The sequence below is a fragment of the Hypanus sabinus genome, chromosome 6, assembly GCF_030144855.1.
Source record: "Hypanus sabinus isolate sHypSab1 chromosome 6, sHypSab1.hap1, whole genome shotgun sequence".
In the NCBI taxonomy this organism is placed as follows: Eukaryota; Metazoa; Chordata; class Chondrichthyes; order Myliobatiformes; family Dasyatidae; genus Hypanus; species Hypanus sabinus.
The window spans coordinates 168,640,465-168,667,819 of record NC_082711.1 but is presented as its reverse complement, the minus strand read 5'-3'; the positions used below and the strand labels follow the sequence as shown (position 1 = coordinate 168,667,819).

Sequence of the window (27,355 nt, the reverse complement as noted above, 5' to 3'; positions counted from 1 at the left end):
AACAAGTAGATGGGTGGGATAGGTTTGCAAAACCAAACACGGATAAACAGGACTAGCTTTGGTGGTCAGCATGGATGAGTAGGGCAGAAGGGCCAGTTTTTCACTGCATTAACCGTGACTCTGTGAGAAAAGTCTGAATAGAATCAGAGACATGGAGAAAAGCAAGAGCAAAGGTTCTAATATCACCTCATACTTCAGAAATGAATCAAACTTGCAGAAGCCAGGTCAGTGCAGGTGTATCTTTATTTTATAGTTTCTGGGGCAAGTGCATCTTGCTTGATAGATGGATATGAGAATATTATACACATTGATACTGATTTTTTTGAACGAAAGCTATTATATTACAGCTAAATAGTAAAAATACATTATATACAAAAATCCACGAATATTTTCCCACACACCTGGTCCATTCAAACACTTCAAAAATCTTCACAGAAAGATTTTTTTTAAAAACATTTTCCCCTCAATATTTTAAACAAAAGCTGTTGCACAGTGAAGGCATTCACCACAAACATTAATGATAGAAAAGTAATGTCTCTCTAATGGGGGAAATTATTCTGCTTTCTTTTTTGTTCAATTAAAGTCCCAGTCAATTTCTTTTTTTTTGGTTCGCTTTTGGTGTCAGATACTCATAAAAACTCCTTTGACATTTAAGACCGCAAGACGTGGAATCAGAAGTAGGCCATTTGGCCCATTGAGTCTGCTCTGTCATCACAAAACAGTCTGTGAATCGAGTGACTGTAAAGCCCATTCCAGGTGGAAGCTGCTTATCATGATAAAGAGTTGTACTAAATGGGTTTGAACTGTCAAACAGTTGGCTATAGCCTGGTGACAAATATATGTGTCAGCCAGGCTCTTGGAGCTGGTGAGGCCAATGCAATAAAAGCAGCTGATGGTTATGCATTGCTGATCAGTGCGTGTGGCTCTCTGACTGAGAGAGTATGTCATAGAGAGCTTAGGTGCAAGTCACGTGACTGGGGAGCGCAGTTAGATAACGTGACAGCTGTACTGAAGCAGACCTCTTTTGACGATGCTTTACACAGACCAAGAGTCTTTTGTCTGCTGGTAACCGGCATTTCGACTCATCCTATCATGGACATAACCTTCGTTCTACACATCTCCCCACCACCTCCTACTGAAAATTAATCTGTACCATTCCCTTCCCCAGATCTGTCATAGCAGGGGTTCCCAACCCTTTTTCATACCATATACCCCTACCACTAACCAAGGGGTCCATGGATCCCAGTCACAGACCAAAAACGTTCACTGCTTCTCTTTCCACAGATATAGCCCGTCCTAAACACAAGAGATTCTACAGACGCTGGAAATCCAGAGTAACACATAAACATGAGAAAATCTGCAGATGTGTTAGACAGGACATTGTGTGTGTGACACACATGAACATGCTGGAGGAATTCAGCAGGCCAGGCACGTTATTCATTTCATAGCATCTGCCCATCCTGCTGACTTCCCCCAGCACTTCCTGTATTTGTTACAGATTTCCAGCGTCCACAAGGTTTCTGATTTTCAGTCTGCTTCCTTTGCTGTTCCAAGCCAATTCACGTGAACGTTTTGGGGTACAGTGTTCGCGCCATCCTTCAACGGACTAACAACATGAATCTTCAGTGCTAAGCTCCTCCTTAAGAACATTTCATTGGATAGCCTTTCCTACAGCAAACAAACCATACAAACCAGAAATCCACACTTCCATTTGCAGTGAGAAAACCCCCATCTGTTCTATTTTATTTTCTTCTTGATGTAAAATTGTTTTCTAATGTTATAAGTGGGATTATGAAATCATAAGAGCTCCCCAACCATGTGTTTTTGATTTAAAACAAATCAGTTCTCCTACTCTGGAACTTGTAGATCGAATTTCTCCAAGATGCTGCTGTTTCATTTTAGATATTGCTTGGTTCAGGAAGCTTGTCGCCATGTGAATGAACCCAGATAAAAAGCATTAACAGACCACTCGACCATGAAGATATCACGGCTGAAGAGTCCGGGCGACACAAAGAAAACATACATTACTGTTGGGTACTGAGGGCAACATGGAGGAGGGACACTGATCCATTTACTTTCAGCCCAACTCCCCCAGTGCTACCTGATAACTATGGTCAGAAGATTTAGTTTAATTGCAAAGGAAAATAGAGGGAGATTTGGAATAATTAATCTACCTGGAAATAATGTCTTCAGTCCATGAAGAGTTTACTTTTAAACCCCAGAGATTTAAAGAAAGCCAGCCAGATAAGTGCATTTGAACATTAACAGCACTGACGTAAAATATAGGACGTGCACAATTATGTATCCATAGGCCCTTGCACTAAACAGTTAAAAAGGGTTCAACCGTCTCGTTTTGAGCTCTCTTTAATCAGACTATTCGGTTCAGGTACGATCATAAGGGAATTGAAACTACGGTGAAAACAAATCTGCCAATAAGTTTTGCAAAACGGTTTCTTTCGTTTGAAATGTCACCATGTTTCAATGCAGAAGTACCTTGGAAACAGCACCTCAATTGCAATTAAACAGGGCTAACAGGGGCTGGGTGAGTAGTGAACCCCCAATAGTAGGCATCAAGAATAAACATTTAGTAAGACCTGCTCCTTACTGTTACATTGTGTGTTATTTCAGCGAGCCGCAGAACAAGACTGATTATATTAACAGACGACATTTACAGAGATTTGGGAATGAGCGTGGCCCGCAGTTTGCAAATAATGTCTGAAAAAGCCGTAAGGCAATTTCCAGCAAGAGTTTAGTCTTTCAGGTGCAAGTCCTGGGTGACACAACAGTACCAGACAAGCATCAAAGTCAAGTGTTGATCTCTGTGCCACGTCAACACTCCCAAATTAGTGAGACAAGCAAAAAAACATCCTCCAGGATGCCTTCCCCTGGCTGCCGGCCAGCGCTTCTGCAAACCTACGAGCATTAAGAGTTGGGCTGAGCTGTGATTCCCTTGTGGCTGAGCAACCAAAACCAATCAAGGATCAGAATCAAGAGTTACTGACACCTGTCGGGAAATTTGTTGTGAGGCGATAACGAACTGAAAGTGTTAAAAGAAATATTGGAACTTGACTGCTTTTGCTGGTAGAGCTGGAATATTCCACATGATCCAAAGTGCTGGATCCCATCACCAACCAGAACCATCGCCTTTAATTTGACTGGAAAATATTGGGAATGTCAAAGGACCTCATGATGCCCGAATATCTTTGTAGGAAGACTGGCCTTGAGGTAGAAACCAATAAAACTGGAGGCTTTTATGTAACTTTTAAAGCAATGTTTCCTTTATTAATGTCATTGATAACTGGCTTTTTGATAAGGGGATATATGAATCTATACAAAATTATGAAGCAATGGAGGCTACCTCAGTAAGTATACAAGACAAGTTTGGATAGATTTTTGCATAGTAGGGGAATTAAGGGTTATGGGGAAAAGCCAGGTAGGTGGAGATGAGCCCATGGCCAGATGGCCTACTCCTGCTCCTGTTTCTTATGTTCTTATAAGGGGTATAGAAAGGGTAAATGCAAGCAGGCCTTTTCCACTGAGGTTGGGTGAGACTTCACAGGTTAGAGGTGACAGGAGAAATGTTTAAGGGGAACAAGAGGGAGAAATTCTTCACTCAGAGGGTCATGAGAGTGTAGAACCAGTTGCCAACGGAACTGGCGGATGATGGTTCGATCTCAATGTTTAAGAGAGACTAGAAAAGGTACGTGGGTCGGAGGGTTATGCAGGGTACAGGTCAACGGGACAAGGCAAATTCATAGTGAAGGGCTCGTTCCGGTGCTGTAGTGTTCTATGACTCTAAGATGAACTTGTAAGGCCTAGCGAAGGGGAGAAGTACTTGAGTGCCAGGTCGACCCATGAATCAGGTGCTACACCAGTGGACGATCAAGGCATGGGGTAGGATGGTCAAGACCCCAACCAATCCAGAAGGATGAACTAATCTTAAAAATATTTCATCTCCCATTTTATTTTTCACTAATTTTAAATGCAGCATTAAGGCATTTTTATGTCTACTTATTAGTGTTAATGATGGGATTTTATATTCTTCAGGGATGGTGGATTTATGACCCCCCATCCACCAAACCAGAAGCTCAAAGGCCAACATCTATTATTAAAAATATACCGATTTTGGGAAAACTAAAGGTAAGTTGGTGAGTTTGTGTTCCCAGTTTGTGGGATCATAAGATTCAGGAGCAGCACTCAGACCACTGAGACTTCTCTGGTTTTCCTTTTCAAGCCCATTCTCCTGCCTTCTCCCCATTACCCTTTATCCTCTTACCAATCGAGGACTTATCAATCTCTGCCTTAAATACACACAACAGCTTGACTCCACCTTGCTACAATATAAACCTCAATTTACTCAAACATTGCGTTTTCCTGCATGATTCAACTTACTTTGAACTGTTAGCTTTTTGTGGAAATGTGACTAGGGATAGATTCAGTCAGGGAGAAGCTTATGATCTTGGAGAATAATTGGAAAGAGATAGAAATTGAGTTATGGTCCCAGCTAGATCATCAGGAAATTGAAGTCCCTTATTGTGAAATGACTTCTGATGGAAGAAAAGGTTTTACATCTTTTAAACAATCTGTTTATCTCACATTTACTTAGAGGTTTCCAACTTTCTCTATGCCACGGACCCCAGGTTGGGAATCCCTGACTGAAAACTACACTGTACATTTTCCATGAATCCTGCTAAACCCAATACTGTAAGGACTTGTAGAATGGTCACGTTATTTGTTTCTGCTGCCAGTTATATTATTTTTAAATCGGACATTCCTGAGTCTTGGACACAATTTTTATCAGATTGTTGGGTGGCAGTCGTCTATATCCCTGTGAGACTTGGGTATAATTCAGGATCACTTGGCACTACAAAATCTAACAAGTACTGATATTTGGAAAAGACCATTAAGCCCACTTGTGGTGTTGCTACCATCGCTTTGCTAGGATTCATCATTAGACGCCCAAGGGATTCGTTTACCAAAAACTAATGTGTGCCCTGGATTGCTGTCTGATTATTAACTACAAGGCCTTCTTCGACAGGGTTGCTAGAACCACACTCATAAGTACTAGTAATATTTCAGCTTCTTATGGAAATATATATTTGCTTTGCTGGTTTTAGGGTAGTTTTGTATCTTACTTTATATTATTCTCCCAGTATTGCTCATTTATATTGTAATAAATTTAGTTTAAATAAGTTTTTGCTCAATGCATCAAATTATCTTAGCTAACTCATATAACAGCCCAGATCCTAATTTTTAGTGCGTGGTTACCTCCCCGGTGCATTTTTAAAAATATTTTATTTCTTAGCTTTATTATTATACGCATTCCTGGTTTTATCATCATAGGTATAATTTTGTAGATGAACTACTTTAAAAGTTCAAATGGGAAACAGTTTTTAACTGTCTCAGTTTGTGGTTAAGTGCCTCGACATTTAACTAGCAACCTGTATCAATGGAGGAATGAGATCCCCTCCGTCCTACCTCCTAACTAGTGAAGCCACTGTTCGGGGAAGGGGCTGGGCAGAGTCAACGGGGGAGGAAGACCCTGCTCAGCTTGACTCTAGTCCAGCACTGTGAAGAGACATGAGAGGCGTGGAGTAAGTGCACAGCCCATCAAGGGGACACCACTGCCGCAATTGTACGACTACTCTGTAAAAGGCAATAAAAAATCATGAAAACAATTCCTACACTACTGGTGTTAGTGATGGTCTGGAATTAAAAGAGGTGCACAAACTATATGTACGCTCAGTGACCATTTTAATTAGGTACCTCCTGTATCTAATAAAGTGGCCACTGAGTGTATGTCTGTGGTCTTCTGCTGCTGTAGCCCATCCACTTCAAGGTTCAATGTGTTGTGCATTCAGAGATGCGCTTCTACACATCACTGTTGTAACGTGTGGTTATTTGAGTTACTGCTGCCTTCCTGTCAGCTTGAACCAGTCTGGCCATTCTCCTCTGATCCCTCTCATTAACAAAGCATTTTCACCCACACAACTGTCACCTACTGGATGTTTTTTTTTGCTTTTCACACCACTCTGTGTAAAATCTAGAGATCGTTGTGCGTGAAAATCCCAGGAGGTCAGCAGCTTGTGAGATACTCAAACCACCCTGTCTGGCACCAACAATCATTTCATGGTCAAAGTCGCTCAGGTCACATTTCTTTCCCATCCTGATGTTTGGCCTGAACAACAACTGAACCCCTTGACTATGTCTGCATGCTTTTAAGCATTGAGTTGCTGCCACATGATTGGCTGATTAGATATTTGCATTAACAAGCAGGAGTCCCTAATAAAGTGGCAACTGAGTGTGTATATTTAAAAATCATCAGTTTCATGTAGTAGGGAACAAATGGCTTTGGTCTACTACCTGGCAGCAGCAACCTGCACTGTATCTCAGCATCCTGAGTTGTTTTTAAACATTTTAACCAGTGATAGTTAGAAATAGCTAAAATTAGAGTGCTTAACTATTACATAAACACTCCATGAGTAACTGGAGCAGATGCCAGCTTTGTAAGTGGAATTAAAGACTGGGTACACAACTATCATCTTAGAGAAAAGGAACAAAAACCCTGGCATCTGGGCCGGGGCTAGCACCAAGAAAACTGATCACTAGAATACAGCAGTGACAGATCTTCCACGTCAACTTTCCTCAACAGCAGCATGATCCCTCCTGTGCAAGCAAATCAGCAGCACTGGAATGTACCGAGTATCGTCAGCTCCCGATTCAGAATCCTGTGACGATCAACTTTGAGGAGACAGGCTCTGGTTTTAAACTGCTGCACTGCGACCCTCGATGAGATTAGTGCACAGCAGATCACTTCCGAGTATTTTCACCATGATTTAAAAAAATTAATCCGAGAAATTCATGAAATTACCTGAGACGTCTACATATAACATATTCACTTTAAACTTAGGGTTATGTTTCGTGTGAATGACATAAATCGAAGTACGGGTACAAAGCTCTCCAGTATAGTTACAGGATTTTATTTACCTGAACGCCCTTGGTAAAGCACACCCCACAATACTTAAACATGATGGCTTCATCACTGCAGAATCCTCAGAAAGAATCGTTGGGCAAGGGTCAATGATAGTTCATTTATTGGGCTTTAGTCAAATCAGACCCTAATTCTGGGCCTAAATCAAAGAAAGCAGAAATCTTTATTGCAAAAAAAAAGTTGATTTTTTTTTAAATAAAAAGTTCCCCATATGACAGACACTGCATTTATAACACACACAGTAATGATGCCAGCCTTAAACAGTTCATTGACACAAACTCACTTTAAGCTTAGGAAGCCACTCAGTCCTACAGACACAGCTACAACAGGACTGTAACAATATGATTAACTTTGTCTCCCTCCCCCCCTACCCCCCCCCCAGCCAGCGTCTAGTCATGTGGCCCAGGGCTTTTAACAGATTCTGGGTGGGTTTGCTTGTTGCCATCGTTGCAGTCAATTTTCCAGAAGGTGCACTTAAAGCAAACACTGCAACAATTTTTTTTAATTGGTCCTCACAAAGTAACTTTAAAAATAAATTCAGGAAGCTGGGGGGCACGGACCCTGGTTTGGTCTCTGACCTGCGACACGTCTGGGCCTGCCCCACAACTATACCAGGCCATGCATTTCACTCCGTACACACAGACACACGCACACACACAGGCACCTAATTGGGAAGAATTAACATCTTCTTGCTATTGATACCTTGTGTACCAACCCTATCCAGTGAAGCTCAACTCCACTAAGGCCTCCTTCGTACAACTACCCCCCCCAACCCCCCCCCCCACCACCTTCCCTTTCTCCATTTCAATGCCTCGTCCAATCACGGTGACGTCTACCCAGATTTTATTTCTGGAGAGAAGGGAGTTGAGTTGCAGGGAAGGGAGGAAAAAGAACACAGAAGTTTTACTAACATCTTTCTGTAAATTCACGATCAAATCACACACCCATGTATACACACACACACACACACACACACACACACACACACACACACACACTCACATGTACATACAGGAAGGCTGCCAAGGACAGCTGTTAATCAGACTCCTCTGATCAGCAGCTTGTACTGTGCCAGTCTGGTGACGTTTGACACTTGGACTACACCATCCATCTCCGATCGATTTTTTTCCCCACCCACACCCATGCCGTCAGGAATGTACTGCAGTAACACGGAAAATGTGTGGTGTTTGTCTTTTCTCTCTCAGATTGAAATTCCTGCTTCTTCGAGGCCTGCTGCTCCTCCAGGTTCAGGCCAGCTTCAAAGTGCTCACAGGGAAAGATGGCATGGTTACCATGGTGACTGGGTTCAGGACGGTCTGGCCAACTATCTGCTGGTGTACGACCTGGGGACCCACCGACTGCTTTGTCACAACGGTCTGCTGGCCAACGGGTGCGGTGCCGTTCACTTGCTGGTGGGTGATGGTGTGCGTCAAATGGCTCACGACCGGCTGGTTGACTGTCATCGGCTGTGGATACATGGGGGGCAGCTGCCGCCCCAGGTGGGCCACATGGCCTAAGGAGGCAGGGTGCACAGTGATATGCCCGATGGGCTGAGCGGCGGTGGTCAGCTGCATGGAGCTGCTGGTGGCCGGCACGATGTGGGCGACATGCTTCGCCTGACTGGCGTGGTTGACGGCCGTGTGGATCACCGAGGCATGGGAGGCGGGCGCGGCGTGGGCGATGACCGTCGGCTGCAGCGCCGATGCGGTCACGAGGTGAGTCTGTGCTGGTACTATCGTCTGAGGCGGAATCAAAGCCTGTGGTTGGACCTGCAGCTGTGCCTGGGCCTGAGGTTGCTTCTGATGAGGGATAGACACACACTGGGGTAGCAGTGACGGCTGGTGGGCGCCAGCAGAGGAGCTGGCCTTGAGTAGCTCATGGTGTGATGTTCTTGTCAGAGTGTTCATGGGCCTTGTGTCTTCGATATCATCAGTGACATTATCTTCACCCTCTGAAATGGATGAAAGAAAAAGTTAAAACAATCATTTTTAAAGGAAAAAAATAAGCTATCAATTTTAAGCACTCCTGATGATGGGACGTCCCCTCAGCCAATTTTATTTTAAAAAGAAAGCTCCCCACACACACGTGATAACTACACAGGACCACGTGTGTTTGTGGTGTGCCATTCTCCTAGTCAACTTGTGGATGCACCAACCAGATTTAAAGCAATGGGGGCTGTTGGCTACAGATCAGAAGCCTCACCAGTTTTCACACCCTCCCCTCAGAGCTTGTCGGTGGCGGGGTGGAGATACGCTTCTACCAAAGGAGGTGTAAGGTGCTCCTTCCCTCTGCTAGCCTGCAGGTCACCCTCGGACAAGGTGGAGCACCTGCTTAGCCCACTCAGTCGAGGTGACATGAAACCATGGGAGCAGGTGGCGGATGGTCGTTTGAGCAGCCGGTGCATGTCACAAGTCCTGGTTATGCGACCTCTGACACCAGACTCTGAAGAGTATTGACAATGGCTGGGGCCACCCATCTTGTAAAGACACCGCCCAGAAGAAGGAATTGGCAAACCACTTCTGTAAAAAAAAAATTGCCAAGAACTTTCTTGGTCAAGACCATGACTACCCGACATCAGGGCACATTATGAATGAATGAACTCAGGGTTGGTTTCTCTGGAGGAGCTTCCTCTGCAAAGGTTGTAAAGGATGAGAGGTGTTGAGGGGTAAATACAGATGAAAAAGAGGGCCACCACATCACACAGAAGGCGGTGTGTGTATGCAACAAGCTGCCAGCTAAAGCAATTATAATGTTTAAAAGGCATTTAGACGAAGACATGGATGAGCTGGGCCAAAGGGTCTGTTTTTGTGTTATAACTCGGTGTCCCTCTCATCCCTTCTCAAACATTTCCAATGGAAACTTCCATCCAATTTGCCTGCAGGAATTGGTCTGATGTGCTGTTGAACCAGGCACAGAGAATCTTAATAATTAACATACACAATATATAAAAGGGGTACAGCAGATGGTGCTGTGGTCTCACAACTCCAGGCGTCTGCATTTCAATCCTGACTTCACATGTTGTCTGTAGGTACGTTCTTCCTGTGACAGCGAGGGTTCCCCTCCCAGTGCCCAGGTTTCCTCCCACGTCACAAGGATGTGATGGTAGGTTTATTGGTGGGAGTGGGGGAGAGAGCAGGTTGTACCGATTCATGGGATTAGTAGGAATCAACTGAGCCTAAAGGCCTCACACTGTGTCATTCTCATGCAGGCACGTCCCTGCTGACCCTTGCTAATTTTTATCGATGCACCGCAGAAAACATCCTATCTGGATGCATCACAGCTTGGCACAGCAACTGCTTTGCCCAAGGCAGCAAGAAATTGCTGAGATTTCCGAACATCGCTCAGCATGTCATGGAAACCAAACAATCTTTCCAAAATCTCCTTTTACGCTGCAAGGACATATCCAATGAGAAATATGAGGGAAATTATTTCCCCTGTCTCATATTTCTTCTATCACACCTTTTCTTGCAATATAGGCAGTAGAGTCTACCAACCAACCCAATATGACCTTAGCCAATCTTAACCTGACTTCAACCCAAGGGCTTAAAAATCATTTCCTGACATGACCTGTTCAACACTATGAATATGAGCATTTTGAATATGCTATTTAGCATTCTGATCTGGTACTGAGCTTTCTCAATAAAACATGATCTACTCTGAGCACCAGATACACACAAGCCAACCCACACCCAGCAAACAGAGTACGGTCTCCCTGAGCCTGGCACAGGTACCTAGGTTCTGATATCCACTCACGTAATGCGGCAGGAATTTTGGGACACCCAATGAAAGGTAGGATTGTTAATTTGAAATCCGCAGGTGATAAATTCTTTTGTACAATCGAAAGGTATCAAGGAAAAAGGGGGGGAGGGGAGGAATAGGAAGATAGAGCTAACCGTCTATCAATCGGGATCTCACTGAATGAATGAACAGGCGTGAGGACTAAAATACTGATAACGCAATTACAGGGTGGCAAGGTAGCGAAAAGTGGTTAACACAACAATTTACAGTACCAGCGACCTGGGTTCAATTCCCACCGCTGCCTGTAAGGAGTTTGAATATTCTCCCTTGGGGTTTCCTCCCGGTGCGCCAGTTTCCTCCCACAGTCCAAAGATGCAAAGGTTAGTAGGTTAACTGGTCATTGTAAATTGTCCCGTGATTAGGCTTTGGTTAAATTGGGGGACTGCTGGGTAAAGTGGCTGGAAGGGCCAGTTCTGCACTGTATGTCAATAAACAACAAATATTTTCCTTAATGAAAGGAAAGGAGAAATAATTTTTTAAGATCCAGTATACAGTTACTAATTTAAAAAAAAAATTAATTATGGAATTTTAAAATCCCGATTAGAAATCAAAAATTCCATAATTCATTTTTTGTTCATTGAATATTTCTTTTTATGGAAATATTGCATATTCATTGTTTATTGAAATTCCTAATATAGAAATTTTACAAGATAAATTCCTATAATTCTTAATTCATACGAATTATACGATTAAATTATAATGAATTATAATTCATTTTCACAGCTTGATATGGCAACTGCTTTGCCCAAAGAAGCAAGAAATTGCTGAGAATTGTGGACATCACTCACACATCAGGGAAACTAGAGGTTAAGGGAAGGATGTGAATTATAAGAAATTATAAATCATTTCCAAGATTTTATAATAAATACCTGCAAGACACCAAGCTGATAATAGTACAACCGAATGCTTAATACAAAAGGCAATGCGTATACATTTCATACAGTCATCCCTTCCATAATAAAAGAGATATAAAAAAATTCCACACCCTGTTAGCAAATAAGGAACTGCACAATTGCAGCACAATACATTAATAAATAACCTTCAGGAATACTCATTTAAAAATCTTCCGCTGTTTCCAAGTCATCCAAGCTGGTTGTCATGACAATCTTCACAAAAGGCACATCATGCCAATAAAAAAATAGGAGGCAATTAGCTTCGTATACTTACATGAACCTGGCCAGTTCTGGCCCCTGCCACCTTTCTAACAAACTCGACAAGTGCTTCTTTAAATTTAAATAATCTTCATTGCTCCTCAGAAGAGACAGAATCTAATTGCATTCACAACAGGTTCAGTGGTGCAGTGAGTCTAGTTACCACCTCACACAGCACTGGTGACCCTGTGAATATGTGTGTCTCCTCCAAATGCTCTGGTTTCCTCCCCCAGTCCCAAAGACAATGCAAGAGGGAAGGTTAACTGATTCCTGAATATTATCCCTAGTTTGTAAGTAAGTGGTAGGATCCACAGGCAGTTGATGGGGAAGTGGGCGGGGGCGGAGAGTAAAACGGCGAATAGATGGGTGCTCAATGGTTAGCACAGACCCAGTGGGCCGAAAGGCCCTTTTCAATCCTACTACCTGTAATTGAAAGTGGAAGTATACCAATGCTAGAAATCAGGTAGAAACAGAAAATGCTGGAAACCCTCAGCATCTGTGGACAGAAAAATAAAATTAATGTTTTGGGTTGATGGCCTTGCACCTGAATGTCAGAAATCAAATATGCAGAGGGTGTTGTGTAGAGAACAAAGGGGATGTCTGTAATAGGGTGGAGACCTTGAGGCCGAGTGATGCACAAAAGTGATGATGGGGCTGACAGAAGGTGGCGATGGGTTCTTAGTCATAGCTGAACTGCCTGGGGGAGATACAGGCAGGAAGAGCTGGCAGAAAAGAGGAAGGAGAAGTATTCAAGGTGGTAAAGAAGAAATAATGCCAAGCTTGCCTTCAGCGCTTGGGGGTATTGAGTATTAACATTAGGAAGTAAGACTGCAGCTACATAAACCTTCCGCCTGGCCACATTTGGAGTACTGCGTGCAAATCTTGTTGCCACACTATAGCTATGGAGAGGTGACAACAAAGCTTCACCATGACATTACCCGGATTACAGAGCATCAGCTACAAGGAAAGGTTGGACGAACTTGAATAATTTCCTCTGGAGTGCCAGGTGCTGAGAGGTGACCCGATAGAAGAAATTAAAATTATGAGAGCCAGAGATAGGTAGCCAGAGACCCGATGAAGGGTCTCAGCCAGAAACGTCGACTGTTTATCTCCTTCTATAGATGCTGCCTGCCCTACTGAGTTCCACCAGCATTTTGTGTGTGTGTGTGTGTGTGTGTGTGTGTGTGTGTGTTGCTTGGCAACGAGAGTGTGATACAAAGCACAGGAAATCTAAATGGGAATGCTAAAAATACTCAGTTGGTCAGGCAGTTCCCATGGACAATGACTGCTACAGCTTGGCCAAGTCTACTATAAATAGGAAAGGCTGGTAATCTGAAAATGTTGAATTTAATGTTGCACCCTCATGGAAATAGCACTTAGAGTTATAGAGTGTGGCAAAAGGGCCCTCGGTCCAACTCATCCATGTCAACCAAGGTTGGCAAAGTTCCATCTTCCCCAGAACCTATTGGTGCAAGTCTACACTGCCTTCATAGAGAGCATCGGCACATCAATATCGTGGGCATATGTCGTGAAATTTGTAATCATCCCTTGACGTCTGGCTTGAGGCAGCATCCTCTCACAATTTATGAAAACTACAGCGAGCTGTCAACTCAGCAGAAAAGGTTTTTGGCAGCAGTTGACCATCAGTGCAGGACTGGTATGTGTCCAGGGCAAAGAATCAGGCAGGAAAAAACCACCCTGCAAGCTACCTTTTCCAAAAGCTCCCTTCTGGAAAACACTACAGAGCTATTAAAGCAAAAACTGAATGCCACCTCAAAAGATTCTTTCCCCAGTTAATCTAATCAACTATTCCAGTTAGACCCCTCCATCTCTTACACTCCATTGTTACACTGCTGTGTAAACACTTGAAACCACTTTTATAATGCTGTTGACATTATAAATACCTAGTATTGCTGACAGTTATGTATTTATGCACATTTTATTCCATATTCCTGTCTTAAACTTGTATTTTTTTAATCTTCTTCATAATCGTTGAATGTGGATTTTTTGTTGTATGTCACACCCTGACCAATGCACCCTGGCAAATTCCTCATACATGTAAATGCATATGGTGAATAAATTCGATTCCTGATCCCTGAGACTTAATTTGCCCGCATTTAGCCCATATCCATCTAAACCAGGGTGCCCACCCCTTTTCATGCCCTGGACCCCTACCATTAACCCAGGGGTCTGTGGACCCCAGGTTGGGAACCCGTTTGAAATCTTTCCCATCGATGTACTTGTCACTTAAACACTGCAACCACAGCCAACTCTAACACTTCCTCTGCAACTCATCCCATAGACCCACCACCCTCTGCATGATAAAACTTGGCTCTTAGATCCCACTGAAATCTTTCCCCTCTTAACTTAAACTTACGGCCTCTAGTATTTGACATTTCCAAACCTGGAACAAGATTCTGAGTACCTACCTATCGAGAGCTATCATAATCTCATATACTTCATTCAGGTCACCGTTCAGACTCTGACACTCCAGAGAAAGTCGCTGAGCTTTATCCGTAGGCCTCCGTCAGTCAAGTCGATCGTGGATGTTGTGTCCTAGCTGCCTAGATACACAAGCCAGGCCAGTGCGATATGGAGAACAAGCTGTTGCCCATGTAGCAAGGCCCCCTCCCCCACACATCTGATGAACCCAAAGAAGGGCAGAGACTGCTACAGTTTGGTACCAGCAGCATCACAGAATTGCCAGACAGCGTGGAACTCGATGTAGGGCTGCCTTAGGGACTCTCACTCCGGATTTTTTCTTTGTGGTTCACTCCCAAAGCCTTCCCCATGAGTGGGTATAGCCACAGGTCAGTGGAGGCTTGAGATCAGAGTTTTCCTTCTCCTAGATGAGTTGCTAACTACAGCTGACAAGCCCCATCTGCCCAAAGCAACCGGTTTTAAGGTGCCAAAAGCCCACCTTTGGCCCTTCTCCTGTCAGTAGAAATGGTTCCGCTGGGCTAAGTTGCTAAGCCACACATGAAGGCCAGGACCTGGACTTGGTTATCAGAGGCTATTTGAGGCGCACGCCATTGGGAGCATTTAATAGGTAGTGGGAGCTTGTCCAAACTACCATCCCCTGGCTGTAACAACCTTATACAGTAACTGATACCCTCCAATCCAGACAACATCATGGTGGACCTTTTCTGTCTCCTCTCCAAAGCCTCCACATCTCCTCTGCAGTGTGGCAACCAGATTTGCACGTAGCATTTCCAAATGCAGCCCGACTAAAGCTTTCAACAACAGCAATCTTACTTCCCAGTATTGATATTCAATGCCCCCAAACAATGAAGGCAAGCATGCTGCATCTCTTCTTTGCCATCCGATCTGCTTGTACAGCAATACACACAAAATGCCTGAGGAGCTCACTTAGGGAGAGGGATAAACAGTCGACGTTTCGGGCCGAGACCCTTCATCAGGACTGGAACAGAAGGAGGCAGAAGCCAGAAAACGAAGTGGAGAAAGGGGAAGGTGTATAAGTTGGCAGGTGAGGGGAAGATAGGTGGCTGGGGGTGAGGCTACTTGTACTGCCTCTCCTTAAACCAAGACTCAGAAACTAGTAAATAAACAATCAACAGGTCAGGCAGCATGTGTGGAAAGAGAAGCAGAATTACCATTTCAGGCCCAGGATTTGAAATGCCAACTGCATCTTTTCCCTCAGAAACTACTTGATCTGCAGAACCTTCCATACTCATTTACGATTTCCAGATTTCATTCTTGTTCTGCCAGCTAATTGGTTGTAATGAAATTGCCCCGTACGACTGCGGGAACTTGGAAGCAAAGCCTATTATCACAGCTTTGCGGGCTGAGTGTTGACCCAGCAGGCCACACCAAATGCCTGCTGTGATATTTCGTCCCTTTACCCGTGTCTTACCGGACGCGGTTGAGGTAGAACCCTGGTCGTCCTCCAGTTGCACAGTTTGGTGGAGGATGCGATCAATTTCAAGAATGTCCATCCGTTGGCTTAGTTCCTTCTTCAATTCTGCTAATTGGTGCTGGTAGGCAATCTTCTCTCTTGCAAGGCGCTCCATCTCGTGCTCATATTCCTTCTCTTTCCTTTTTAAAGTCTAGAAGCAAATCAGATAAGAAGGGTCACACGATGTGCTTATTCAAGATGGAACAAGCCAAGGACTGGTGAGATGGGTTCAAATGAAGGTGGCTTTTCTCTACCTGAACTCATCACTCCAGTGTGCCGGCGGCATTAGCCTCTCCGGGCTGAGAGAAATGGGACGTGGGCCTAGTCTGAAAGAATGAGAAACGCTCCCTCAGTACAAGGACGGCGAGAAAACCTGGATTACACCCAGGGCTTAAATTTTCCATTTTAACTGATGAGCAACAATCTAAAGAACTCTGTATCCTTCCAAAGTTTAAATTGGATTTTGTGTTACCCCAGCAGTAAAACACAGTACTGACTATAAATGTCAATTATGTGGAATTTGCATTTTGTTTTAAGACTGCCATGCACACATTTCAGAGTGTCCAGACAACCTGTTATGTTTTTTAACTCCAAAACATTACACTAATTGAAAGGAGAAGACAAGAGTCGAAATGCAAGTCTAATTTTGTGTTCACTTTAAGTGAGGCACACACATATCACATACGCAATTCACTTATTTAATTAAATAATGAAAATTATGAATTAATTATTTAAATTAAGAAGAATGCTTAATCAAACAATACATTTACAATATTACTCAAACAGTACTGAAACATTAAATACATGAAACAACTGGCCAATGTTATCAATCTTTGACAATGAAGAGAAAGAGTTCGGCTAGAAATTGGGTGAAAGACTAAAATATGTTTGCAACTGTATGAGACTTAATTAAAGGTAAAGTCAGAAGTGTGTGTTTGTTTCTACAATTCCAATTAAATTGTGCTTCCTGGAGCCTGAAAGTCAATGCATCTTGATCATCCATTGAACAAACAAAATTCCTGGTTTTGCTGCTAATCTTCAAGAATAAACCAAACCACATCCCCCCCCCCCAAAAAAAAACAAGAACAGAAAGATTCAAACTCTGGTTATATCTGAATCGATAAAGCCAACAGCAGACAGGAAGGATAAAAGCCATTCATTTTCAAACACTTGTACATGAGCACAATAAGACTTCACAGTGGGGCGAGGGTTGGTGCAGCCTAACAGCATTGAGTCATAGAATAAAACACACAAAACGCTGGAGGAATTCCTCAGGTCAGGCATCATCTACGGAAATGAATAGATTCCCCTCCCTCCACCTTTTCATTCTAGCATCATTGACTACTCATTCATTTCCGTAGATGCTGCCCGGCCTGCTGAGTTCCTCCAGCATTGTGTGTGTGTTGCTTTGGATTTCCAGCATCCGCCGACTTTCTTGTGTTCACAGAATAAAACATACGGAAGGAAGATGGCATTCATCATTGATCACCCTCACCACCCAGGACGTTAGTACCACCAGGGAGGGGGTACTGGAGCCTGGAGATGCTTCAGGAACAGCTTCTTCCCTACTGCAATGGCTTTCTGAATTGTCCGTAACCAACTCATGAACACTGAATCGCTATCCCTCTTTTACACTATTTATTTCACTTTTTATTGTAACTTAGTAGTAATTTTTAAGTCCTGCACTGTACAGCTGCCACAAAACAACACATTTCACAACATATGCCAGTGATAATAAACCTGATTCTGATTTCTTAAATGAGTCTCTTGGTGCAACTCATCCATATTGACAAGATGCCCATCAAATCTTCTCCAATTTGCCTGCCCCATATACCCTCTAAACTAGGGACTTTCAATCTGCGGTCCACGCACCCCTTGGTTAATGGTAGGGGCCCACGGCATAAAAAAACCTTGAGGACCCCCCCAATCTAAACCTTTCCTCTCCACTATGATTTTCAGAAAGACGGAGTTAGGTGAGAGAGGGGAGTACAGGAATTAGTTCAATCGTGTATGTGGCTGGACCAATTCCTAATCACGTATGTGATTGGACCAATTCCTAATCGTGTACATGACTGGACCAATTCCAAATCATGTACGTGATTGGACCAATTCCTAATTGTGTACACGACTGGACCAATTCCTAATCATGCACGTGATTGGACCAATTCCTAATCATGCACGTGATTGGACCAATTCCTAATTGTGTACATGACTGGACCAATTCCTAATCATGTACATGACTGGACCAATTCCTAATCGCATACGTGATTGGATCAATTCCTAATCGTGTACGTGACTGGATTAATTCCCAATCATGTACGTGACTGGACCAATTCCTAATCATGTACGTGACTGGACCAATTCCTAATTGTGTACATGACTGGACCAATTCCTAATCGTGTACGTGACTGGACCAATTCCTAATCATGTACGTGACTGGACCAATTCCTAATTGTGTATGTGATTGGACCAATTCCTAATCATGTACGTGACTGGACCAATTCCTAATTGTGTATGTGATTGGACCAATTCCTAATCATGTATGTGACTGGACCAATTCCTAATTATGTACGTGATTGGACCAATTCCTAATCGCATACGTGATTGGATCAATTCCTATTCGTGTACGTGACTGGATTAATTCCTAATCGTGTACGTGATTGGATCAATTCCTAATTGCGTATTCCAATTCCTATACTTCCTACTGAGTTACCAACCCACTGCTGGTTGATGAACCCACAACTGAACATGGTTAGGTTCCCTTCAGCAAATTCCTTCAAAATGAACAGTTATGTCATCCATACAAAGCAATGAATACAGTTGACTCATCATCAATTACAACATTTCCATTTCCAACTGGGTTGATAACAGAAAGAGGTGACAGACTAAGCCTTGTAACTGGACCCTGCTCCTCTGACCCCACACAGCTCATTTGCTTGTCCAATTATTCTTGCTGCTGTTATGGATTGGTGTCACTTTGCATGCTCACTCTGTGTGCTGTCAATTTAATCTCAGCTAAAGGAGATGCGATCTACTGTTTTTGAAAATTATATAACAACTGATAATATACATACACCACTTCAATACCAGCACACGGTGCTCATTTAGCTGCCCTTCATACTATTCTCATTCTGACAGCTTCTTGTATTAAATACAGACCATGCAATCCCAACGTTTCAAAGGTGACGCCTCAAGAGGCAGCAGCTATCATTAATGACCCTCACCACCTAGGACATGCCCTTTTCTCATTACTACCGTCAGGGAGGAGGTACAGGAGCCTGAAAGCACACACTCAGATCCAGATTTAATTATCACAAGTACATGGAAACGTACAGTGAAATGCATTGTTTGCATTAACAACCAACACAGCTCAGGATGTGCTGGGGGTTCAGATCAGGCACTCTGGCATCAAAATAGCATGTTCACAAAGCTCGGCAGGACAACACAAAACACAGCTAAGTTAAACAAAACACAAGCAACGTAACAACATCCCCTATGCTCCCCATCCCTCTGGGCCCACAAATACAGGCTGACTTCCAAGCCCACACTGCCCTCAACATTCTGAACCCATGAACGTCACGTCACTAATTCTCTTCAGGACATCAGGGTCTCGGACTGAAATGTTTCCACAGATGCTGCCTGACCTGCTGAGTGACATTCTGTGTGAGTTGCTTTGGATTTCCAGCATCTGCAGACTTCCTCGTGTTTATGACACGTCACTATTTTGCTCTCTTTTTTAGTTATATATTTCCTACTATAACTTACAGTAGTTTTTATTTAATGAAGTGTGCCGTGCTGCTGTCACGAAACAACACAGTTCACGCTGTACGTCAGTGATATTAAACCTGATTCCGGTTCACCTCCAATCCAATTTCAAGGGTGTCAGAGAACAAACGTAAGAAAATCTTGCTTCAACTTTATCTCTTCATGGTGCCTCTGGATGAAGATGGCTTGAACTCAGTACAGCTTTGTGAAGTCAAAGGTGACTGACGAGACTAATGTGGGAACGACGTTCTTCTACTAGAGGTGCCTAACGAGCAAGAGTTGAACTCCCCCCTGGCACTTATTCAGGGCCTTGTGTGATCTTGAGATGCTTGATCTGTCCAGGGACCAGCACAAAATTGGCATTACAAAGAAGGTACAACAGCTCCCCTTCTAAGAAGTTTGCATAGATTTGGCATAACATTTAAAACTTTGACAAACTTCTATAGATGCATAGGGGAGAGTATCCTAACTGGTTGCATCACGGCCTGATATAGAAATACCAATGCCCAGGGACAGAAAAGTCTACAGAAAGTGGTGGATGCAGCCCAGTCCATCACAGGCAAAGCCCTCCCCTCCAATGAGCACACCTACAGTGCCTATAAAAAGTATTCACCCCCCCCCCCCGGAAGTTTTCATGCTTTATTGCTTTATAACATTGAATCACTGTGGATTTAATTTGTGTTTTTTTGACACTAATTAACAGATAAAAACTCTTCCATGTCAAGGTGAAAACAGATCTCTACAAAGTGATCTAAATTAATTATAAATATAAAACATAAAGTGCCGGCTGGTGGCATAGTGGCATCAGCGCTGGACTTTGGGGTGGAAGGTCCCTAGTTCGAATCCAGCCGGCTCCCGTGCACACTTTCCTTTCGTACCGGGTTGAGCGTTGAGCTAGCAACTCAACCTCGTAAAAAAAGAAATTGCCTGCTACAGAAACATCAATAGCAAAAAAGTTGATGGCCTATGCTCTCTCGTGAATTGAAAGGCAATTTCTTCTTTCTTTCTATAAAACATAAAATAATTGATTGCATAAGTACTCACCGCCTTTAATATGACACACCAAATCATCACTGGTGCAGCCAATTGGTTTTAAGTGTCACATAACTAGTTAAATAGAGATCAGCACGTGCAGTTAAGGCTTTTCAATTGATTGTGGTAAAATCATAACTAATTCTGGAATGTCCAAGGGCTGGTGAGTCAGTATCCTGAGACAAAAAAAAACACTCCAAGCAACTCCGTGAAAAGGTTATTGAAAAGCACGGATCAGGAGATGGATACAAGAAAATTTCCAAGTCACTGAATATCCCTCAGAGTGCAGTTAAGTCAATCATCAAGAACGGAAAGAATATGACACAGCAGTAAATCTGCCTAGAGCAGGCCATGCTCAAAAGCTAAGTGACCATGCCAGAAGGGGACTAGTGAGAGAGGCCACCAGGAGGGAAGCACGGTGGTGACTGCATCACGCTGTGGGGATGCTTCACTGCAGCAGGCCCTGGAAGGCTTGTGAAGGTAGAGGGTAAAATGAATGCAGCAAAATACAGGGAAATCCTGGAGGAAAACCTGATGCAGTCTGCAAGAGAACTGTGACTTGGGAGATTTGTTTTCCTGCAAGACAATGACCCCAAGCAAAAAGCCAAAGCTACACAGGAAGGCTTAAAAACAACAAAGTTAATGTCCTGGAGTGGCCAAGTCAGAGTCCAGACCTCAATCCAATTGAGAATTTGTGGCTGGACTTGAAAAGGCTGTTCACTCACGATCCCCATGCATTCTGACAGAGCTTGAGCAGTTTTGTAAAGAAGAATGGGGAAAAGTTGCAGTGTCCAAATGTGCAAAGCTGATAGAGACCTATCCACACAGATTCAAGGCTATAATTGCTACCAAATGTGCATCTACTAAATACTGACTTGAATGAATACTTATGCAACCAACTATTTTGTGTTTTATATTTGTAATTAATTTGGATCACTTTGTAGAGATCTGTTTTCATTTTGACATGAAAGCATCTTTTCTGTTGATCAGTGTCAAAAAAGCCAAATTAAATACATTCTGATTTAATATTGTAAAACAATAAAACATGAAAACATGAAACACTGTTTATAGGCACTGTACATGGGGCATTGCCCCAAGAAAGCAGCATCCATCATTAAGGACCTCTACCATCCAGGCCATGCTTGCTTCTCTCTTCTAACATCTGGTGGGAGGTACAAGAGCCTTGGATCACATACCACCAGGTTCAGAAGCAGTTATTACCTTTCAATCATCAGGCTCTTGAACTAGTGTGGATAACGTCACTCAACTCAACAATGAAGTTATTTCACAACCTATGGACTCACTTTCGAGGACTCTTTACAACTCATGTTCTCAGTATTGTTTTTTTATTTGCACAATTTGTCTTCTTTCACACATTGGTTGTCAATCTTTATGTATAGTTTTTCTTAAACTCTACTGTAATTATTTATTTTCCAGTAAATCCCTGCAAGAAAATGAAACTCAAGGTAGCATATGGTGAAATTTAAGTACTTTGATGATAAGTTTAGTTTGACTTTGACACTGATACCATCCTGAATTCTTCTCCTCCATTTTGAGGGTCAAGGGCCAAAGGTTACCAGGAGCCAATGGGATGTTGGCCTTCTACAAGGAGGCTCATATTCCTTGACACATTGCTGCAGTCCTTATGATGCATTTTCCAAGTCAAGTTGGCAGGCAGCTTGGAGGGCCACCTACAGTGGATGGTGTTTTCACGCATCTATCTGCTTGATCTTTGAACCTGTGGGTTTGGTAGATGCTGCTGAAGTAGTCCAGGGAGGCAAATGTGGTGTAAATATACACACTTGATGCTGTTGGAAGGAATGAGAGTTTAGGGTGGTGTTTGGGTAACCAGCAATACCAGGATGCAGCAAAAATGTAAACAGATGCCTTTTGCACAGTGTGAGAGAAAGAACTACTCCTCGTTGGCCTCCCATTGGTTGGTGCAACCTGGCAGCCAGATTGGGCTTTAGGGTCCTGTGGAGACTGACACAAACACCAGTGGGACTGTGAATAATAGCCATTGGACACAGGAGAATTACCACAGCAAATGGATCGGACAGACAACGATGGCCTTGTATTTAGTAAATATCTTTCATGACCTCTGGACATCCAAAGGACATCCAAACAATGATGTAATTTAGAAGTGTAATCACCATTTTCTGCAGGAAATTTGACGGCAATTTGAATTGACAAAGACTGTTAGAGATAAGTCTGGAGTTACGACATCATGGGTAACATAATTATGCATTAATAAAAATGAGAACCCGACTTCAAGAAATAAAACCAGCACACAATTTAATTGTCAACCAATACTTTATGGCTAATGAACCCAATCATTGGCTGTGGGATATTCTGATACTGTCCCATTGAAACTACCTGGCAGCATATTTCAGTACGGACAAGATGGGCCAAAGGGCCTGTTTCTGTGCCATAGTATTCCAGAACTCTATGAAAGACAATAGATGAATGTTCCTGCTGTTAGTATATAGTTAAAGGTGTATCCCTGCCACAGAAGCTACAGTTCAGACAGATCCATTTTGTCACTTAATCATCTGGTTAATTATATATTCATGGAGCCATAATTCACCACTGTAACACAAGAGATATATTCTCGATGTGTGGAATTTGTACTCAGAGGCTTTTGAAACAGAATATTCAAAGGGGTTCTACTAGTTGGGATGTGCTACCATTGTAGATAAGTAATTCTGTAAGTGTACCTGACAATACAGTGAATTCAGATTAATTGGGCCACATCGGGAGCAGTCCATTTTGGTCCACTTAAACGGCTACCTCAATCAGTCAAAGTTTCATGAAAATAGTTAGAAAGGTATAAAACTGAGTAACAAATTAGGTAATTAAATAAAATACAGAACAAATGACTAAACTACCAATAGTACTAGAATACCATAAAACTGTATTAATTTCTGGTAGTTGTTGACAGAGGAATGCATCCACTGTACACAATGAACAATATCAGCACAGACACCTAGTGTAGATAATGGACTGCCTTCATATAATGCTATCGATGACTGCATCCTCCAAATCTTCATTTTCATTGTAACATTCAAGGAGATTGTCAATTCCTTCAAATTCTTCGAAGGTCCTAACTTGATGAAGTAGTGAAATCATTTCCTGTTCATTCTTGGCCATTTCTGGCATCTCCAAGCCAGAATGCTTGTAATTGCAGTGAGCAAAACAGTTCTGAATTGTCTTATTATTTATTTCTCACCACTATCAGTGACAACAATCACTGCTTTTCAAACAAAAACACATGCAACTGGCACTATTTAAAAACTCTTCGCTCTCAGCACAGTGTAGCATCAAATGGCTGATGCACGACTGATGCTAGTTAGAACCTGTTTGATGACAATCTCCTGTCCCAATTAACCAAGATAGTGTCCCAAAGAAGTGACTGCTCTGATTAACTGATGGCCCAATTAACCACAATCCACTGTATTCAAGATGTTAAAGGAGGCGATCTCAGCAATCGAATCTGTTTGTTATCTTTGTGTTGAAGAAGTATAAAGCATTATATCAGGAGAGTGTGAGATTCTCTGGGAATCTCCTGGATGCTCTCTCCTGGAGGTTGGTTGTGTGAAAACTTGTATAATTCCCAGTTACAGCTTCCTTGTGGCTCAGTTTTGGACAGTCTCAAAGATAAGCACCATTGTGCATATCTCGCAGCACTCAATTCTCCCCAGCGGCAGTAACCTGATGCAAATGGAAGGGGAGTCTTGGCCAGTTTGCTCCCCCTTACAATTTACTGGTATCCTTATTCACCCACTCTGTTGTCCTGGGATTGTGTCATGTATTCTTGGTCTAGTTGGCGTAATTTAAGGTGCAAAAGTTCAACGTACGTACATATATGTCACCATATACAACCCTGACATTAATTTTCTTGCAAGCACACTCAATAAATCCATAATAGAATCAATGAAAGACAGCACCAACTTGGGCATACAACCAGTGCACAGAAGACAACAAACTATGCAAATACAAAAAGAAGGAATAATAAAAAAATAAATAAATATCGAGAAAATGAGATGAAGAGTCCTTAAAAGCGAGTCCATAGGTAGTGGGAATATTTCAATGATGGGGCAAGAGAAGTTGAGTGAGGTTATCCCCTTTGGTTCAAGAGCCTGCTGGTTGAGAGATATCAGAAGTTCTTGAACGTGGTGTCACTGGGGACACGTGCGATGGTTTTGTATTACATAGAGTAGCTTTCACTATATACAAAAAGTGCATAAGATCCTTCTAAAGAAAGCCAAAGGTGACTGATTCCCCCACTTACTAATACACACAATGGCACATGCAAAAACTGATTGAACAGCGAGGAGAGCTCCCACTGTATCAGGGCTTAGTTTGCGAAGAGTGGAGATGGTGTTTAAAGCGGCCAAGGGGAAGTATTAGCTATTTATTCCTTAAAACTAAGAAGTGACTGTAAAAATAAGCACCTACTTTTGTGAGTTTTTGCAAACATCCATTATAGTCCCTTTCATGCAAGTGACTTGGCTCAACATAGTGCTTATGATGAGAAATACAGTTTGCACCAGGAATAAATACGTTCAAGCCTCACCATGGTTATAGGGCTACACACATGTCAAATGGAACCACTACTGTTTGGCTATCTGTTCATTCATGGAAAGACAAAACCTATTTGCAAATGTAGAATGCAAGGAGGACCCACTTGACATTCAAGTTTTTAAGAGATTAGAATTTATTTATCACGTGTACATCGAAACGTACAGTGAAATGCAGTGTTTGCGTCAACGACCAGCACAGTTCAAGGATGTGCTAGGACAGCCTGCAAGTGTCGACACGTTTCCGGTACCAACTTAGCTCACCAACCCCAACTGGTACGTCTTTGGAACGTGGGAGGAAACTGGAGCACCCTGAGGAAACCCACATGGTCACGGGGAGAGCATAGAAACTCTCTTAGACAGCAGCAGGAATTGAATCCAGAACTTACCCTTGGCTGCTGTAAATTGTTGCGCTAACCCTACCACCCACAGATATCTCACAGATGGCCACTCCGATGGATTCAGTGTACAGTTGTTTCTGTTGTACTGGGACTTGGTCTTTGGTCTATTACTGTCGCGTGCAGCAAGGTACAGTGAAGAGCTTTTATTTGACGCCATCCACGCAGATCATTTTACACACATCTCTGCATCAAGGGAGTGTTACAGAGAAAGTGCAGCTTCGGTAGACAGTAGGGTTCAAGACAATGATGAGGTCGATGATGAGGTCAAGGGATCATCTTATTTTCTTTTTATTTATTCTCTTACAGGATGTGGGCATTGCCAGTTATGCCAGCATTTATTGCCCATCTCTAGTTGCCCTTCAGGAGGTGGCGATGAGCTGCCTTCATGAACCGCTGCAGTCCCTGAGGTGCAGGTACACCCACAGTGCTGTTAGGGAGGGAATTCCATGATTTTGACCCAGCGACAATGAAGGAACGGCGATATGTTTCGAAGTCAGGTTGGTGAGTGACTTGAAGGGGGATTTCCAAGTGGTGGTGTTCCCAGGTATCTGCTGTTCTCATCCTTCCAGATGATAGTGGTCGAGAGTCTGGAAGGTGCTGCCTTAGGAACTTTGGTGTGTGCTTGTTATCCTACAAGAATTCCATTTGATGGTCTTTATACAACAGCAGGCTAGAAGCAGTTCTTGAGCCTGGCGATATGTAATTTTGGGTTTTATATTTCCTGCCCAATGAGAGAGACAAGAAGAGACAATGTCTGGGGTGGATGAGGTCTTTGATTATGGTGGCAGCTTTTCCTCCAATATATTCTTTCTTGCTCAGATCCCAGCACCTGCATTCCCCTTTGCCTCCGAGAGTGCCCAAAAACACACCCCCAAAATGTGCACTCTATTCCAAGCCTGGTCACTGAAAGGTGTTATTAGACGAGTGGAAGAAAAGGCTCAAAGCTTCCCTGTGGGAAAAAAAAGCACATCCCCTCAGCCTCCTGGGAATCCCTGGCCCACCACTGACCCAAGCGGAGAAGGAGCATACTGAAAAATTAAAGTCGGCAACTTGGGAGGACATAGAAGCTCAGTGCAAATGTCAGGAGGTGCACACAACATTGCAAATTACTTGTTCTTCATCCCAGGACTGATTAAACCAGAGTGGAAGCAAGACTCCTTCGATCCTGGGGGAATTGTCTAAGAACTAGAAAGAGTGAAAGCAGATTCAATGACAACTTTTCACCAAATAATGGATTTATACTTGAAAGAAAGACCAGGAAGGAGAGTGGAACTAATTTGAAACTAGGATAACTTCTATGCAGTTCCAAATGCTGATTCTAAAGAATTATTTTCAGGTTCAGATTCATTGAAATGATGCAGTGGCTGGATTCGAACCGGGGACCACTCGCCTCGAAGTTCCGTGAGGATGCCACTACACCACTGGCCAGCGTGGTAGCTTCATTGGTTATTGTAAACTCTCCTGTGATTAGGCCAGCGTTAAATCAGGGGGTGCTGCGTGACGCAGCTCGAAGGGCCCTTTGCGGTATCTCAATAAAACAAAAATGTGCTTTGAACTTTGAACTTCATGAGGATCAACTTCATACAATGTAGAAGTTCATGTGGTGTAATGATGCCAAAGAAACACTTGAGAGCAGCAGAGTAGGCACTGAAACAAAATTAACTGCTCTTCTAACGAGGAGAGGATATATTTTAGACCTGCAAGATACACAAGGCAATTTC

General features: G+C 42.9%; 1 protein-coding gene across 1 annotated transcript in view; it reads right to left on the bottom strand.

The window, feature by feature from the left end:
• Positions 1-225: 225 nt before the first annotated feature.
• The window catches only part of mnta (MAX network transcriptional repressor a), a 175,959-nt gene continuing 148,829 nt past the window's right edge, over positions 226-27,355 (bottom strand). Inside the window, exons 5-6 of the mRNA XM_059973463.1 lie at positions 15,815-16,007; positions 226-8,942 (exon numbers count right to left, since the gene is read on the bottom strand). Coding sequence (XP_059829446.1) covers positions 8,239-8,942; positions 15,815-16,007 — 897 coding nt within the window. The 3' untranslated portion in view covers positions 226-8,238. The remainder of the gene's footprint in view (positions 8,943-15,814; positions 16,008-27,355) is intronic.